Consider the following 19,223-nt stretch of genomic DNA (forward strand, 5'->3'; position numbering starts at 1 on the left):
CTCAGGAAGTGTGGGTTGGATAAGTGGACAGGGAGGTGGATTGAGAACTGGCTGAATGGCAGAGCTCAGAGGGCTGTGATCAGCAGCGAAGAGTCTAGTTGGAGGCCTGTAGCTAGCGGTGTCCCCAGGGGTCAGTACTGGGTCCAGTCTTGTTCAACTTCTTCATCAGTGACCTGGATGAAGGGACAGAGTGCACCCTCAGCAAGTTTGCTGACGATACCAAACTGGGAGGAGTGGCBGATACVCCAGAGGGCTGTGCTGCCRTTCAGAGAGACCTGGACAGGCTGGAGAGGTGGGCRGAGAGGAACCTCATGAAGTTCAACAAAGGCAAGTGCAGGGTCCTGCACCTAGGGAGGAATAACTCCATGCACCAAGACAGGTTGGGGGCTGACCTGCTGGAAAGCAGCTCTGTGGAGAAGGACCTGGGAGTGCTGGTGGACACCAAGTTAAGCATGAAGCAGCAATGTGTCCTTGTGGCCAAGAAGGCCAATGGTATCCTGGGGTGTATCAGGAAGAGTGTTGCCAGCAGGTCAAGGGAGGTGATCCTCCCCCTCTACTCAGCCCTGGTGAGGCCACATCTGGAGTACTGCGTCCAGTTCTGGGCTCCCAAGCACAAGAGGGATGTGGCACTGCTGGAGCAAGTGCAGCGAAGGGCTACAAAGATGATTAGGGGACTGGAACATCTCTCTTATGAGGACAGGCTGAGAGAGCTGGGCCTGTTTAGCCTAGAGAAGAGAAGGCTGAGAGGGGATCTTATCAGTGTGTACAAATATCTGAAGGGAGGGTGTCAAGAGGATGGAGCCAGACTCTTTTCAGTGGTGCCCAGAGACAGGACGCAAGGCAACGGGCACAAAATGAAACATAGGCAGTTCCATCTGAACATGAGAAAAGACTTCTTCACTGTGAGGGTGACAGAGCACTGGAACAGGGTGCCCAGAGAGGTTGTGGAGTCTCCTTCTCTGAAGATATTCAAAACCCACCTGGATGCAATGCTGTGCAATGTGCTTTAGGTGACCCTGCTTGGGCAGGGGGGTTGGACTAGATGATCTCCAGAGGTCCCTTCCAACCTCAACCATTCCGTGTGTGATTCTGATTTATTCTTCATGTCTCTTCCCGATTTCAAATGGATTAGCCTGTCCCTGGAGCATGCTGAGCATTGTGCCTCTCAAAATATTGAGAAGATTTAATAAAGTCATTGTGCAATAATTTTGAATGCTATAAAGATTTGCATTTCCATATTTAGGGAAAATATTATGAATTCTCTTATCCTTTTCAACACAAGTTATACTGCTTCTATATATATCTTGGGATTTAAGTCTGAATTTAAGTTTGGATTTGAAGAAAAGTCTGAATCTGGCTTAGTACTATAAGACTAATTCATGTCCCCACATCCTGGGCAAGAGCCTGGATACGAAGTACCAAACTATACCAACATCTGAAACACAGATGTTTGAAACTCTGTGGATGAGACTCATCCCACCTTCCTGTAATGGGCAGTCCCAGTGGGGACAGAACAAACCTAACAGAGCAAAGCCACATCGCCTTCACATGTGCTCAGGCCGTCACCAAGGGCTGAGTCACTAGGAAGACGCCTTGATGGTCTGGAGCCATCTTGATACGGCGGTACCCTTTTGGAAGCTGGATTTGGGTGACCATAAGCACGGGCAGGCACTCTATGCCCGTGGTGAGGAATGCCAAGAGGCCAGACCAGGTGGAGGGGCCCCGAGCTGCCTGCAGGTGAGGCAGTGGCACCGAAGGCGGTGGGGAAGGGGCTCCCTCCCCCCAGGAGGGCCCAGCATGGCAGGCAGCTGGGGAGCAGCGAGTGCCCGCGCAGGCAGCCCCGGACATGCTGCGACGCCAAGTCCCAGCTGGGTGGCGGGCCGCCATGGCAGGAGGGCGTTCAGCCGGGGCGCGGCCAGGACGGGGCCTGAAGTGTAAAGGTCGGCCAGAGAAGGCCTCAGCCGCCGCCTGCCCACGCAGGTAGACATGGCGCCTCCCCCGCCCGGAGGCGCCGGCACGGCCACGTCGCCTACACGCGCAGCCGCCCGCGCGCATGCGCCAGCAGCCGCGCAGCCGCCCTGACCGCGGAGCGGAGTGGGGGGGGCCCCAATCTCGCGCTGACTCACCGCCGCCTTCCAGCCGCGGGAAGGAACTGACGCTGCCGAGCGGCGGGACGCGCCGCCGCCGCCGTCGGGGGAGGCCTGCGCGCTCGGTGAGGTGAGGTGAGGTGAAGTGAGGGCGGGGGGGGAGGGGGCTTCGCCGCCGCGGCCTCTGCCGGGGCCCGGCCGCCCGGGGGTGTGACCGTGCCCGACCGGTTGCGAGTGTCGCCCGGTGCCGGGGCGGGCTTTGCAGGGGCCGCCGGGCCGCGGCGGCGCGGGGGCCGCGGTAACGGTTACTCAGCTTTTTATCCCCCTCCCCCCCACCCCCGTCGTTTTGATGAGGCCTGAAGCGCCGCGTGCGCCCCTGCGCGACCTTTGGGCCGTTGACGGGTGTTCTGGGGAGCGGTTTGGATGCCGGTTGCTGCTGGGGCTGGCTGGCGCGCCTGTCCCTTTGCATTTCCGCGGCTCGCTGTGTCACAGGCCTGCGTGGGCGCAGCTGGGGGTATGGCCCGGCGCTGCGCAAAACCAGGCAGTTTAGGTCCCGCGCTGTAATGACTACTGGGCTTTTAGTAATGGCTATTGGAATTTCTTCTTTTTAAGAAAACAAACTCTTGTTTTCTCTTAGCATTTACAGATGATTTTGTTTTACCAATATTAAGGTATAGATCAGTCACCAGTAGCTCTCAACTTTGTCTTTCCCTACAGTAAGCGGACTTACCCTTCTAACAAATATCAATGTATATATTCCTGTAACAGGCAGCACTAGTAAAACAAAACTTTCTCCAGATCTCCTTTAGTGTTGGCTTTGCGCATTCAACAGAGTGGCGGGAGCGTTTGTGTGTATAAGTCTATGTATTCTCACTACTCCAGTTTGGTAGGGACACCAAGTTGAGTCAAGGGTCCTTAATAATGAGCAAAAAGCAATAAATATGGGAAGTGTGATCTAAATGCTCCCAATGAAAATTTTCTGTGCTTTGTTATATAGTCTTCCTTAACTTGTATGTTACAGTAATTGCTTTTAGTAAACTGATTTAGCCCAGGTCGTAAGCTCTAATACCAAGATAACCACTGTCTGGTACAGCTGCATTAGCATTGCTTGTACTTAAATAACATTATGTCACTTACAGTTCAATTTAACTGTGCCAGGGAAACAAACAAGGGCCCCTTTCCTGTAGCTTGTCTTTTTTCTTTTAGTCTTGGGTGGGGCAGAAGTCTGTCTGTCTGCCGAGTTGATGATGTAAAGTGCCTCTTCAGCACTGAGGATAGGTAAAATACAGCTCAGGACGAACAAACAAAAACTTGTCAGGACAAGCAAAATGTAGTTAGTTACAGCCTAAAAAGAGAGGCTGCTGACCTATATAAGAAAGGTTTTGGGGACCTTTAGGGGCCAGAGCATCCTGACTGAGACCAAGCTATTTTGTCACTGTCCTTTGCAGCATATTAGAAGAGACTGCTGTAAGAATCTGCAAGATAATTATTCCTTTTCATAATATTCCTATGTAAGTTTTATATCTTTTTTTCAGGGGCAGGGGGGAGAATTGAGATAAAACTTCTCATGTGGAATCAGTTCTGGATAGGGATGGATTTGTTTTAGGGTGATACTGCTTACTTTGCAAGAACAGTATTTTGTATAACACTAATGGTCTCTGACAGGTGTAACATGGAAATAAGTTATACAGTGTTTTGAGAATTATGAACTTTAAAACAAGTTGTTAGGTGTATGTGATTTTTTTTTTTTTCTTTTTGGGACCAAATGCTGTCCCAAATGTCACAAGCTGGGGTAAAGTTTTTAAGTAGTTTTCAGAGCAGGTGCTGATAGGCCATAGAGACCGTGGTAAGCTGACATGCTGTGGCCCTCCAGGTTTTTGTGGTAAAATACGGCTAAAAATAGGAAACTTTTCTGCTGTTGCTTTTCCAATTCTTGGGATTATTGTGTGGCAATTGTGCCATTCATGGGAAGGAGAGAAGGGGGTTGCAAGAAATACTGATGCTAATATCTATTTATAGTAGTGCCTTGGCATGCTGACAACAGTAGGCGGTAATCAGAGTTTCTAAAACTGAGGAAACAGATCAGACTTCAGTGTATTTTTGTTTTTTTGATTAATAGGAAGAGGTCCCTGAATAAAGTAGCTATCTGAACTGAAAAAGAAAAATCCCTTTTTGCTTTCTTTCTTTCTTTTTACAGTTTTAAAGTTTTGACCTAACCTTGATAGCTTTTATGAATTCAATGCTGAGAATGCAAGAAATTAAGTTAAGAACAAGTGAGCTTAAGCTGAACCTTACTAATAAGAATTTTCCACACAGACATGTCTTCCTTTTCTTTTTGCATGTTAAGGAAACAAGCCAGTGGTTTGGCATAGCTGACTCCAAAGTTAGTGCACGGTCATGCTGTTTTGCTTGAAAAATATTCTTCTTAACCCCACCTTGTAGTGGTGGTATTGTTAGCAACTGATATGCAGGGATGAAAAAGCAGATGTTTTACAAACTCCAGGTGTAGATACTGCTGAGGTTCTGATTTATATCTTATGATTGGAATCTTCTGCTGCATGATTTTGCCTATCTTTAGGTGCTCAGTTCCGACCTAGAGCAGCTGTGCTTCTCCTAGACATGCTGCTCTTACCGTCTTGCTGTCTGATTATAGCATCATTCTCAGAGTACACAAATGGTTGTATGATGTTTCTATGGAAGTTATCTGGCAAGGGGAGGACCAGAAATGATGCACTGAAAAGTGGGATATAGATGAATAAATGGCATCATGGGGAGGTGTGTTTAGTTTAGCAGGTCCTAACCATTTTTTGTTTGTGGTGTTGGACTGGTAAGTTTGGTGGGCCTCCAAATGCTAACGTGAATATTAAATGTGTTCTTTCAAAGTAAAATGTATTTTATCAAAGGGTAGTAACCACAGCCCTTTGATTGGGAACCACTTCTTTAAGGTTTTTCTTTTGGTGATTCTAAATGCACTAAATATTATCTGTGAACTTTTCCCCTCTTTTTCTCAGAAGGGTGAAATGTTAGTGGAACTCTGACAGCACTGGAGGTGTCTTACATGATCTGTTTCCTTGGGGGGTCTCAGAGTCAGCAGAGAGGATGTAAGTGTGAATAATCCACTGTGAGAAGGAGGTCGTATTTTTGCTCAGATGAATAAGTATGACATTATTCCTATAGGTTAGCAGGAATATAAAATAACACCTAATGTATGTATTGTACTAATACAAAATTATAGCACTCAAATAACAGCTTAGTGACTAAGAGAGCTATTCTATTATGTAACTGAGATAAAAAACTTTCTGCCCTCTGTGCAAAACCCCCTTGGGAAATGTCATAATAAAACAATTTATTTAAAATAAGTTTTAGTCTGTTTGGGGTTTTTTTTCTGCTCATAGTACTTGGCCATTAAGTGTTACAGAGCCAGGTGTATTTCTTCCATATATCTTATAGTTTCTAATTCTTCTATGTAGTTTTTAAAGAAAGAAAACCTTCCTTGCTTAGTATTAAGCATGTAGGTAAATCCTTGGCAGAGCCTTTTAGCGTGGACAGAAGTGCTTTGGTAACATCATTGTGGTACTTGAAGTTCTCCTTGTAGAAAGCATGAGATTTCTAGCTTGTCAGGTTTCCAATACTATTGTGTTTCTAACCCGCTCTTGAAAAAATACTGTTAGAGTTGGAGGCAGTGGATTCCTGCATTTTTACAACGTTTTACAATTCCATTGCCATCTAAGTTTTGCAGTGATGCACAGGGTGGCCTCTTTATTTCTGATTGGTCAGGTTCCCAATTATAAAGTTCAGATCAGATACAGCACAAGCATCTGTCTAGATGAGGATGCAGCTTTCTCTCTCATTCCATTCTGTGATGTTATTTCCATCTGGTGCCTTTAGCTGAAAATGGGTAGAGTGCAGAAAGAGGAGAGTGAGGAAAGAGAGTAGCAGAGTACAGATCCTGAGCTTCAGGAGAACAGATTTTGGCTTACTCAGGAAACTTGTGGCAGGATCCTATAGGAGGCAGCTCTGAAGGTCAGAGGAGCTCAGGAAAGTAGGCAGGACTATAAGCAAAACATCTTTCACTTACAAGAACTCAGGAGACCAGCTAGATATAATGGGAGACTAGCTTGGTTAAACAGGGAGCTCCAGTGCAAAAGGGCAGCAGACAGAAGGCAGAAGCAGGAACAGGCTACAAAGGAAAAATTTAGAAACATTGCCTGGGTATACAAGGATGGTGTTAGAAAAGCAAAGCTCAGTTGGAGTTGAAACTTGCAAGGGATGTTGATGACAGCAAAAAGAGCTTCTGCTGCTACGTTAATAGTAATAGGTTGAACATGGAAAGCATAGATGTTTTCAAGGTGCAAAGAGAGCTGGCCGATGCCCTTGCAAGGTTGCTCTCTATCACCTTTGAAAGGTTTAGGAGTTTGAGGAAGGTCTGCAATGACTGGAGAAATGCAAATGTTGACTCATCTTCAAAAAAGGCAAGAAGGTAAACCTGGGGAACAGCAAGCATATTGGACTCACTTCAGTCCCTGGGAAAACCATGAAGCAAGTCCTCTTTGAGCGTGTTTCTGGGTGCATGAAGGAGAAGGTGATTGGAGGAGGATCCAGCAAGCTACTGGCTAGTGAGCCTAACCTTAGTCCCTGGGAAGGTTATGGAGCAAATCCTCTTAGAGGCCATTTCTATACACATGAAAGAGAAGGTGACTGGAAGCAATCAGCATGGGTTTACCAAGGACAAATCATGCCTGACCAACCTGATTGCCTTTAGTAAAGAATAAAATGATTTGATTTGTGGTCAAGGGGAGAGCAGTGAATGTCATTTACCTCAACTTCAGCAAGACTTTCAGCGCTGTCTCCCATGGTGTTCTTGTATCAAAGTTAAGATGTTACAGCCTGAATGGGTGGCAACCAGATGGATTAAAAAAAAAGCAAACCCAGACTGGTTAGATGATTGAACTTTGAACATTGTGGTTAATGAGTTCTACTCTGCCTGGAGGCTGGTCTCAAGTAGGGTACTGTAGGGGTCTGTCCTGGGATCTGTCCTGTTTAATATCTTTATCAGTGATCTGGAGGAGCAGACAGTGCATTCTAATAAAATTTCAGGTGCTGGACACAAATTTGGGTGTACCACTCAATATACTCAACGGCTTGACTGCCATTAAGATGGACCTTGGCAGGCTGGGGGAACAGGCTGACAGCAATCTCACAAAATTCAACAAGGATGAACGCATGGTCTTGCCCACAGCCGTGACAATACATGCTCAGGCCAGAGAGGCTGAGGCTGGCTCTCTGGGAGCAGGGATGGCCTCGGGGCGCCACACAGCAACTCCGGCACCAACGGGGAGGGTGTCAGGGGGATGTAGCCAGGCTTGGCAGAGCCTGTGTGGAGCAGGACCAGGACAGCCAGCATGCAGGCAGCGCTGGGGCTCCAGTGGGGATGGCAAGAAACTTTTCCCCCCAAGGACAGTCCAGCAGTGGAGTCGGGCCAGAGAGGTTGTGCTGGTTCTGTTCTCAGTGGTTGTCAAGCCCTGACTGGGTAAAGCCCAGACCAGCCTGCTCTGCCGCCATGGCTGAGCCTGCTTTGAGTGTGAGGTTGGACTAGAGATCTCCTGAAGTCACTTGCAGCCTGAATTATCAAGTAATCCCATAAAAGTGCAAGGTGTTCTCTGCACACAAGCAAGTGCCATCACTGAGGATGGATGCTGAAGACTGGAGGACAGTTTAGATGGTCTTTAAATTCATTAACTTCTGCTGATTCATGTATTGCATTCTAAATATCTTGCAGAGGTTTGGTATAGACCAATTTAAATTGGGGAGCTGTTTCTAATAGGAAAGAATAGATTCCTAGTCTGCCTGGAATAATTCATTTTTGCAGCTTATGAAGGTAGTGTGCTTCTAATGATCTCCTACTGTTTCTTCTTTTCACATGAATAAAAAAAATTACTTGCCAGCTGGTAATGTATAATTCTAGTGTGTAATAAAAAAAAAAAATGTCCGGGTGGGAACCTTCCATTATGTTGCAGATTGTTATGTAAATCTGGAGGAGGTCCAGGGTTGTGTGTGGCTCAGTTTGTATATACAAATAAGTTGAATGTGTTCAGACCCACTGGACATGCTCAACAAATTTAGATGTGCCCATAATTGTTTGCTGTGTTGATATTTTTTTCCTTTCAAAAATAGCAAGCTGTTAACTCTAGTTTAATGTGTGTTAGTTTATTATATGAATACCTACTGTCTCAAAATGCAATGAAATATACTTTAAGCCAATGCAAACCCATACATGCATCATCCTGAATGGAGTTAACTGGTTTATTCTTAAAATTGTCAGAAATGTAATTCACAAGTAGTAGGGAGTATTCTGCCAGTATAACTGCCAAGGATTTTATATTCACTGAGGTGGTAACTATTATCTTTGAAATTTCCTGCTGTGAATGGAATTTGTTCTGGCATGTAGTGCATTTGCATGTTTCCAGGTTTGATCTTGTCTTTTTCAAAATTAATGGCAAAATTCTTAATTCACCGCATCAATAGCATATCTTGAAGTTGGAGTACTGTGTGTATATATTTTGCCTGAGTGGTTACTGCAAAGATTTAGCATTTCAGTGAGTGCTGGATTTTTTTTTTTTTTTTTTTTATTTTAAAGAAGCCATATGATGTGCCTGAAGGTGTGTTTACATTGAACTGAAATGTCTGAGTACTTGCTGTTTGCCACCAGTTTCAGCAGTGTATAACAAGGCAAGCTGGTTTCTGATCTCCCTTCAGTTTAGGTTCCTGTGTGCATGTGAGTGCCTGCATACACCAACTTCCTGAGAAACTTGGAAAGTTTGAAAAATTTGTTTTTCTGTCAAGTGTTCCAGCCCCTAAATACAGTTACCACTTACAGTATCACACAAGCTTATTTGTTTTACTTCTGTTTTTGCATGAAATACTTGTAATATTTGTGGAGAGTTTTACGTTTTAAATCATGTTTCAGGAGCTCTGAACAGTCCTCATGCATCATATGGCTGTGCTGCATGGAACTATTCACAAGCAGTAATGTATTTGCTCCAGATTTAAGAATTGGTGATGACCTGCTCTTCACACAAGAGCAATAGATGTTCATCATTTCTTGGGTTTAAGCCTGTAAAGTAAGATGCTGTGGTGGACTTCAGAGGGGGAAAAATGCGTCAGTGTTTTGTTTCCATTTTAACTACAGCATGAACTAATGGATTATGGAAGAATCTTGAGTTTGCATCTCTGCCACTCACTTTAGTTATTTGTATGACTTCAAGAAAGCTATTTAACTTTTTGAGGTGTCTTTTTAGCTACCTGCAGAATGAATGTGCTTATTCTCTGTCCTCATTATTTAATGCAGTAACTTTCAATTCCTTGATTTGTAGACCTCTAAAGTTTTCAAAGAAATTATGTATGCCTCTAGAAATGCAAATATGTGAGTTGCTGTCTGGCATATATAAACTTGCTTTTCTTAGAAGTCACCAGCTCTTTAGAAGTAGTTGTGAGCTCCTAGAGGTTGATGGACCAGAGTTTGAAAATCACTGCTTTAATGCTTATGTCTGCTGTTAAGTGCAAAATGAATCTTGAGTATTTTTTTTCTGTAAATAGCATACTTTCTTGCCTAGTCCTAAGCCTTTTTTTAATGTCTCTTGCAGAGTATGAGTTAGTGTCATATGACAGAACCAAAAATGTCAGACGATATCAAGAAACGGTTTGAATTTCCTAATACGCTTATTCAGTCGCAGGTAATTGATTCTTTTTTTCTTTTTAATGTTAATTGTCTGTGAAACCTTTGTTACAAGGCCTACTGCCTGGCTGGGTAAGGAAGCCATATGCTTTTTGCTCCCAAGCCAGGAACCTATAAAAGTCAAGTATTCTCAAGATGCAAAGAAAAGCTGATTGTACCAACTGTATAATGCAGACATTGAATATAACTGCTCATCCCTGGAAAGACTCTACTTTACAGAGAAATCAGAAACTTTCCAGGACTGAAAGGTTTAAGTGGTATCAAATGCTTCATAGGGTCTTAATGACCCTATGATCTTAAGAGAAGCCAGGGGTTACCAGATGTCATGTGTTGGGCTGAAGTCCTTGGCAATACTTTACACAACTGTCTTTAGAATGGGTCTGATTTTCTCCTGTGTGGTGAGAGCTAATGATGAATTAATGCATTCTTGTCAGTCCTTGATGAATAACCATGTAGAGCTCCACTGTGATCAGCAGACTAAACTCCTTTATTTTCAGATCCATACACTGGCTGCCCATCATATCTGTCTGAAGCCTTCTCATGTAAATAAAGTTTTTATCTTAATACTTTTACTGGACAGTGAGGAAGAGAGTAATAGGCTCTGTTTAAAAACAGAGCTTTCCTGCTTTAGACATTTCTCTTTTTTTCAGCATCAGAAATGTATCTGTTGAGCTGTAAGATCATAGCTAACTTCCCCCACTTTCTCTTCCTTTTTGTTTTAGTCTTTCTCCTTGCTTGCCTCAAAAACTGTATGCCATGAAATGTATTTTGAATTCAAGGTAGTACTTGTAGCCACTTGTTTGATGGAGGAAGTTGATGCGAATACAGTCTGTGCAACCTGATGCCTCTGTTGCATTTTCACTTCAACTGAGGCTGCACTGATATACAATAATCCAGTTTTAAAGAGAGATGCAGAGGTCCCCTTCTGTTCAGCTTGGCATTTAGGAGAGGATGGCATGTCCCTGAAAGCTAGAGTTCACCTAAACTCTAGCAAAATGTCTTGTACTACTGATGAGTTCACATCATCTAACTTTTATGAGTAACACTTGGCATCTTTGAACCAGTTCAGTTTTCAGTGCAGAAAAATGTCCAGTGTTGCAAGGGGTGCATGTACTGCTAAAATCTTTTTTGGTCTACCACTACAGCTGCTTATCGTTAAGGGTTACTAGTACTGGATTTTGTGTTATTTTGATTATTTCACTAGCTTCCACCTGTTTTCTGTGGCTCCTCAAAAGCATGCCATAATCTTCAAACTATCATCAGGTCAGGATTTGACTTCCTAAGGAACCTCTTCTCTTTTTGGGACCAACCAAGACATCTGCTCTGTGGGACAAGTAACTTGCAAAGGCAGGGGTCAATGAATTCAGGGTGTTGAGAATAGTTTTGTAGGTTGAAAGGTTTTGCTGATTAATCAGGTTCTTGGAATGCAGTGGGCTAATCTACAGTCTGACTTTCCTGTATAGGTTATTGCAAAAGCTTCTCTCTATTGATAAGCTTTTTTTGAGTGTAATGAAAATGGTTTTAAAGATGCAGATGTCAGTTTATATTTGAAATCTCTTATGAGCAGGAAAAAAGAAAAAGAAAAATCATAGATGATTTGCTTCTAAGTGCACTAAAATAAATCTAATCTGCGTTGGAAGCATGTGGCTATTCTTGCAATGGGGTAGCTGCAGAGAAACAGAAATATTTGACTTTGTCCCATTTTTTCTTATTCAGTTTTCACAACAGCAAGATGCCCAGAGAATAAACTGACTAGTTTTTGTTTGCTTGTTTGTTTTAGTCAAGATCAGGTCATTCATAAAATAAAATGGGAACACACAAACATCACTTTTCACTTTCAGATTATGTATCCAAACTTTTGAAAAGCATAGTCCTTGTAGTCTAGGAATGTTCCTAGTGTCATCTTTTCTGGAAATGTAAATTGTTATCTGAAAGTGCTACTGCTTATTGTGTCCAGCTAGCAGCTAATATCTAAAGCAGTGTAAATAAATGCTGAAGGAGAAGGAACCTGGAAACATTTAAAATAATCTGTCTTCCTGTCTCTCTACACACTAACAAAACAGAAATGCTGGTTTGGATTTTTTTTGTCTTGTTGGCTTCCCAGTTTCGCTTTGCCTGCCCTAAGGCATTAGCGATGAGTCAGAAAACCAAAGCCTAGATTCAAACACCCTGAGGCTTTTGAGGCTGCTTCGGTATTTCAGTCCACATTTATATTTTTAAAAGCAGACTAAGGAAATCGGACATTCCTTCTATTAAAATAGAATGAAAAGTTTAATCTTACATCCCAAATGTAAATGTAAATTCTTTAAGCCCTGTTTAAGGAACAGCATTTTTTTGGAGGACCTTGGAAATTCAGGTATGAATCTTGTTTCGTGATCTTTTTGCCACGGTATAGCTTATGAGGAATACAGTTTAAATCAAACACCTGCTTAAAGTAAATAAAGCATTTCTGGCAATAGATATACTGTCAGATATGTAAAGTGCCTAAGCACTAGAGTGTATTTATGGTTAGTGTTCTGCTGAAGTGCTGCAAGACTTTGGGCAAGTTGCTTAACTTTGGGTAAGTTGCTTAGCTGTGCTCTGTTTTACTACCTCTCTTGCTTCCTCTGCCTTGTGTAGTAAATGATGCAGTATTTGCCAGTGCATGTAAGTACACTGAGATCTGTACAGTAATGGAGCTTTAAATGTCTGTTAAAGCTAATACTCAGGAATTGCAGATAATTTAATGTATCTGGTTCTAATCTTAAAAGAGGTTCTGTACACAGAGGCCCTTATATTTACGTGGAGCCCTGTGAAGGCTTGCTTCTCTTGTGCAGCAGGCTAACAGTAAAAGGTGATATGGCAACATTATGGAGGTTTTTGGCCCTAAAATACACTTCAAACAATAAGTTTGCTATTGTTTCTAGTTCTTGCATCCGTATTTTCCTTGGCCATCCTGTCAATACAGCAATGATATAAAGTCTTCCTAATGGAGGCATGAAAAATAATATTTGATCTGTATGTGGTTTTATTTCTTTTTCTTTTGTAGGCAGTGGCTCATCTGATCGCTGCAGTACTGAAAGAAAATGTTTCTTCAGGCAAGATAAGACAGGCCTCCGACCAGGTCTGTGCCATTCTTTCATTTCTATCTCTTCTCTCCCGTCCATAGATGCTTACCTTTTTCTGTGGATTCTTCAGTGTGCAATTTTAATAAATCCTGAAAGTTAGGTAAGGTACTCAACAATATGTTTCTGGGCATACAGGTGGACACTGTAAATCTCTGAGATCAGAAGAGTAGTTTTACTTCATGCTAAATAGTATCAGACTGGCGAATACTAACATCTAGCTATGCTCAGTTGAAGAGAGTTTTATTTAAGTGTATTTGCATTACCATGAGTGAAGATTCTGTCTCATGGTGAGCCATTTGAGTAGAAAAATTTGAGCAGAAAATTCTTTTATGTTTCTATCAAAATTTCAAAACATGTTGGATTTCACATATCAGCATTGGTGTTTGTTCTTTCATGTTAGTAGAGCTCATACTTTCTTTGGAGTCAGCTTGATGCAAGTGTGTACTTCTCCCTTTGGTTTGGTCAAGCTTGGTTAAGTGGAGGTCTCTCGTGTTAACAGAGAGGCATATGAAAAGCTGACATTTCCAAGTGTCAAAGTAATGCAGAAGAGGGGTTAGTTAGGATTTCCTTCTCTTTTTTCCTCTCCCAAAGCTGAGTTGTACAGAAATGAGCAGAAAAAGGAGTTTTATGGATTTTTTTTCCCCCAGTCTGAAAACCAAAAACTAACAAACCCAAAACCAAGTGTGAAAAAAGCTAAATTTTGATATGAGGACATGCTGAAGGTGCATAGTTTTTCTAATAGAAGTTCCCTTAATGTTCATGATCACATTCACAAATATCATTCTGTCTTGAGCTAGAAGGTGACTCCTCCTTCCTCTCTCCCCCACTTCTGCTTCCCCCTACTACCCAGACAGTTATTGAACAGAAAACCAGTAACAGCTTCTAAAATATTAATAAAATAAAATGGTTCCACTTACACATTCCATGCTCCTTTTTTCAGTACAGTTTCAGTGTTCAGTTGTTTAAAAATATTTTGCTTGTTTCTCCTCTTGAAACATACTAAGTCACCAAACATCGATCCTGTGAATGCAAGTTTAGCATCAAAATAAGTAGTAGGTTTGAAGGATACTGCCAAATCTTTGCATTTACCAGCAAGTGGAGAGAACTGAGGGCTTCATTTGATGAATAGAGATGGCTTGCCTTTGGATAGCTCTTTGTATACCACCCATAGCTGTTTGCGCTACACCCTGTTGTAGATGTGGTTCAGTTTTACAACAGTTCCTGAACTATCTCAAATTACAGCCTAATTTTTTAGGGAAACTAAAGTTACTGCTAGCTTACCTGAATAGGCCACGTTGCAAAATTCTTATGACTTATTATTCCTCAGAGACTCCTGTCCCTACTGCTGGGATAAGCAACTGGGGACAGCAGACTTGGGACCTGTCCTCAGGAAGGCCTTTCTTTGGTCACAGATGAGTTCCGCAGCTTCCTCTTTTGTGCTTTATAAGACTTCAGAAGAAGTTGTTGAGTAGGGCTTTACTTAAAAGTGCTTTTGAGATGAACACAGAGAAATTCATGTCAGCCTTCTCATTGCTTATTTCTTCTTATTTTGATTTCAGACTCCGGCTCTGAACTTGCTCTGGGAAAAGTGCTGCAGTGAGAATGTGACCCTGAGAACAGCCTGCTCTGAAGGATTGGTGACACTTGTTGCAGAGAAACACGCTGATCTCAGCTATGTTCTTCATGGAGCTCTCAACTTAATTCCCTCGGCCAGGTAGTGTGTTTGCTGGATTCTGTCATTCCTTTTGCTGTTTGCCTTATACATGTAGTGGAAGAGGTGCGGCTCTGTGGATGAGAGCATCTTCCACAGGCCCTGGCATTAAGGGCTAATTGTGCCTTGCCCTTCTGCCAAAGGCTGTTGCTACCATCATAGCAGTGGCTGTGTGGGTCTGTCTCTTGAGATAAGAATTCATAGACCATTCCATCATGGAAGCTGAAACTGGTGGTAGGTTAGGCTAATACTCTGAACTTTGAACTGTAGCACCTCAGAAATCAATGCACTGCCTAGTTTTGCTGCCCCTTTCATGGGAAAGGGGAAAGAAAATGGCAGCGACCTCCATCATGGTATGGGAGAGGGGAAGTAACTTCCTAATCAGCCCAAATCACCAGTTGGTCACCTGGAGTCATCATAAGGCACTAGCTGGAGATTAGGGATGCTGGATTTGTTCCCAGGTTTGCTAAAGAATAAATCACTTTACCTAACTCAGAAGATATTTCCTCTTACAAAATGCTACAAATATGATGCTAACATCTCTCATTGGTGTTTTGAATTAAACTACCTTTGCAACATGCTGAGAGAATGCAAACTGTTGTATGCATAATAAAACTTCCAAATGGGAAGCTAGATGATGTTTTGGGAGGATGTTTCCATTCAAGTTTTCCTTGGTCTGTTTCTGTCTCTCTTCAGACTTTTGGCAGATGTATGGATTTCAGTAATAAGCCTTTCTATTTCCTGCCTAAATAATGGTAGTGTCCTTGCTTAGTCAAGGCTACTAATTGATGCCACACCTGCTATGTATTATGCTGGTGGCTTCAGCATGGAGGTTGTAGGAACCATGCCATTCAAGATATGTTTTTCAGTCCTCCTAACCTTCACACAATTAGTTTTAGGCTGAGGTTTCTCATCTGAGCCAAAGGTGAGTCTAAGTTTGAGAAAACTCCTGTGAAACACTTCTGAAGAAATCGGATCATGTTCAAAAAATTCTGTTTGTCCTTGTGACTGACTTGTTCAAAGTTGGGTTAGAGTTAGGATCTTGTCATGGTGATGCTGACTCTATGCTGAGTTTACAGTATTTGGATTTGGATCTGTAGGAAAGTTTTTGTAAATTATATGTATATATTTATAATATGAATAATTTCTGCAGACTACTGTCGTCCAAAGGACAAAATTCAGCTAGTTCAATCTGGGGTCAAAGGAAGAACTTGAATTGTTAACAAGAAGTTAAACCTGTGCTTTAGATGATGAGAATCTGAGTCCTATGGCATAATTGGAGAGAAAGTTTCATTAGCTGTGGCTCACAGACTAAGAAGAAAGTGAAATTCCTGTGCAGTCAAGCATTTGTTGCAGCATCAGCAATTTACATGGGGATGTAATGTTAATACAATTTTGTAATTCAGGAAAAAGAAAGTGTAAAATGGGATATTCAAGACTGAGTTAACCTTAAAAACAAACTTGTGGTATAGCAGAGTTAAGGGGCTTGGCTCTGTCCCCATTTCCACACCATTCTCAGCTTTTTCCTTTTGAAACAGATCCATGTGCGAGACCAACATCATGTTGGCTGCTATGGTAAGTGCTGGCTGTGCTGGCAAATCACCCAGGAACCTTTTTTACTTATATTTTTGGCATTTCTTCTCAAGCTGCCACAATTCAAACCGCATCCACTATGGATTGCAAAGCAGAGTTTTTATAGCTTAACCACAAAGGTCTCTAGGTTTAATATGTCTGTAGCCCCAGGAGTTGATTAACCTAACAGTTTCCGACTGCTTCACTTCAATGCTGATCCATTTTTTTGTCTTAGCCAGCTGTTCCTTCATTCTATTCCCTGCCAAGTTTTCATGCAGATTTGCTCTGGGGCTTTGCACTGCTGGGTGCACAGTGTCTTTGAAAGAAAGTAAACATGAAATTGGCAGCCAACAGAAAAGCATATGCAACTACTGAGCTCCATTCAGTACAGGATGGAGCTAGGTGAATGTTTTATTGGTAAACGCTACTTGTTTTGTGTTCTCACTTCTCTCCCTTCTCTGTTATGATGAATTTAGCAAGAGCTTAGTACGCCTGGTGTTTTTTATTTTGTCAGATGTATCAAATTCTGGGCTAGGGAAGACAAGTTGCATTGCCAGTATGCATGTCCAGTGCTTATCTGTGTTGACTTTTTTGTGGTTCACACTATCTGCTTATTATGCAAATGAAAAACTACTCTTGTCTCTGGCTTATCATCCATATTTGGTTTCTTATAGTCCATGTTTGGTTTCTTCTGAGGCTCCTGAAGTCTAAGCTTCAGGGAACATCCTGAGGGAGATTCTTCTTCTCAGTATGATGACAGTATGATTTCCTCTGCTGATAGAAATCATCATAGGCCCCTTCTGTTTTAGTAGAAGGAAAAATTCTGTGGTCTGTATTCAGTAGTGGATAAGCATAAATAATCAAGTTAGTTTATTCAAAACCAGTGAAATAATGAAATTATTGTAATATCTAAGGAATTATTGCCATACTATATTCGTGTATAAGTGTTCTTAAAATGCTTTCCTCACCTGAGCATTCATGCCTACAGTGAGAGCAAATCTTGGCAATATGTCATGCCAATGTGTGACTTTAGTTCAGGAATTGAATACAAAACCTAAAGCAGGTTCTGTTCCTCTGTTCTCCCCCTTGCATCTCACCTGGGAATTAGGTCCAGAAATACTGGAATTCCAGAACAATGAGGCCTGCTTTCTAGTTGTGTGTTTTATTGCTTGTTTTCTCTCTCTTCCTAGTTACTCTGTTGAAATTGAGGGATATGCTATCAGATTTACCACTTAACTGGCTCTTTCTAGTCTTAAAATATCTAAAAGGTTAAACACTTTTCCCCTTCTCTCTATACCCATTCATGTGTCTTTTATTTACTATATTAGGGTCAGTAAACCTACTATGCTCCTCTTTTTTCAGCTGCTTGRCAAGAGGACTCTGCCTAACCTTATATTTTCTTGTATAATCATCATTCGGTGTTTTGATACTCAGGTGTCATGCCAACCTGTAATTTTAATGATTACAGGCACATCTTATAACTGTATTCTATCAGCATTGATCTGGGTCAGTGTTTTCTAGCACTGTTTGCAAGAGTATGAAAAAGACACAGCAAAAGGGAATATACTTCTCTGCCACTATCAGGAGCACAAATCTGAACAGTTTCTGGTAGGAAGATTCACTGTGGAATCTGTGGTCATTCCATGGTGGACCCTATCAGCTTACACCAGACATTCATTCTGGAAAGTCTGTTTGGAGGTGGTGATGAGTATAATAAATATCTGAAAGTGAAAAGTGATGTTTGTGTGTTCCCATTTTATTTTATGAATGACATGAGTGTGGGATTATGATTCAATAATTAGATAATACTTTGCCTTTTTCGTTTTTGAATTTTCTGTGAAGTATATGATAAATATCAAGCCATAAGTATATGGGAAATATCAAGCCATATGATTTTTCTTTTAGATTAAATATTATTACCTCATCAGAGGAGGCTGGTGACATTTCAAGTATTGTCTCTGAGAAGTGTGCTGATGTATTTAGGCTGGTCCAGCCTGTACGTGTCAAAACTTAGTTTCTTTTAATAGTGCCTATGTAAAGTCTCAGTGTTCTTAGATAGAAATTGCATAAATTTGTTCAGATTTTTTGCTATCACTTAAAAGTCTAAATTTACATAGGTCCATTCATAATCAAAGTCCTTTCTGAGGAGGTAATTTTCAGTGTAGGGGATTTAGATGCTTTCTTTTGGTAGACAATTGCATAGTTGAAATTTCTGTGTACTATGATGGGTGTTTACCCTTATACGTGCATTCAGAGAAGAGCTGATTTTCAGGTTTTACCATATTTTAAAACACCAATTTCAATCAAATTAGGGACAGAAAATGTACTTTTGGAATGATTTTCTTCTACTAAATCCATCAGAGAGATAAATTAAATTCTTATCTTTGCTATAGTATCATCATTTTGCAAAAAGAAAAGCAAAAGACATGTGGATGCATGACTTGGCCAAAATTTTGGAGCCAGCTGTGAGGAGGTCCTTAAGGAGAACTTAAGTCTTCCTGGGTGTCAGTTTTGTGACTGGGTTCCTCCTCTTATGTAAGAATCAACTAATCCAGCTCTGTACATAATAGTAATGTATTTCTTTTTGCCAACAGGAATGTGCATGGTTTGGTAAAAACTATTTGGAAATTACTACAAATGCAAGCTCTTCAGCTGGGAAAAGATGGAGATGAGACTGTCTGGAATTTGTATGCAATCAGGTGAGTTTCACATCAGTTTTGTGTAGACACCCTCATAACTTCTTGTCTGATTTCCAGCAAAAACACAGTGTTGATATTGGCCTTTAGTCCCCTTTTTTTTGTAGTTTTGACCCTGCTAACCAATTTTGACAAAATTTCATAGTAGAGTAGTAAAGGTTCAAGAGATACTAAGTCTTGCAAACTTCATGGGAGGAAAAAGGTGACTGCATAGAAGACAAAGAATCTACCTGATGGGAAGGCTGCATTTTTGAACTTAGCGCCTGTTACCTTTATAAATGCCTAATTGTGGGGGAAAGGTGTTCTTCAAAGTTC

At 41.7% G+C, this 19,223-nt stretch overlaps 1 protein-coding gene across 5 annotated transcripts in view; it reads left to right on the forward strand.

Annotated features, from left to right (window-relative positions):
• The first annotated feature begins 2,111 nt into the window (after positions 1–2,111).
• The window catches only part of FOCAD (focadhesin), a 126,234-nt gene continuing 109,122 nt past the window's right edge, over positions 2,112–19,223 (forward strand). For 2 of the 5 annotated variants that reach the window (XM_026073559.1, XM_026073562.1), the window contains exons 1-5: positions 2,114–2,217; positions 9,731–9,820; positions 12,851–12,925; positions 14,489–14,643; positions 18,807–18,911. In XM_026073559.1, the coding sequence (XP_025929344.1) occupies positions 9,749–9,820; positions 12,851–12,925; positions 14,489–14,643; positions 18,807–18,911 (407 nt within the window). In that variant the 5' untranslated portion in view covers positions 2,114–2,217; positions 9,731–9,748. Of the gene's footprint in view, positions 2,218–5,170; positions 5,189–9,730; positions 9,821–12,850; positions 12,926–14,488; positions 14,644–18,806; positions 18,912–19,223 lie in introns of those variants that run through there. The other 3 variants (XM_026073563.1, XM_026073560.1, XM_026073561.1) reach the window with 3 other exon arrangements.

The sequence above is a fragment of the Apteryx rowi genome, unplaced genomic scaffold, assembly GCF_003343035.1.
Source record: "Apteryx rowi isolate R43461 unplaced genomic scaffold, aptRow1 scaffold_37, whole genome shotgun sequence".
NCBI classification, from domain to species: domain Eukaryota; kingdom Metazoa; phylum Chordata; class Aves; order Apterygiformes; family Apterygidae; genus Apteryx; species Apteryx rowi.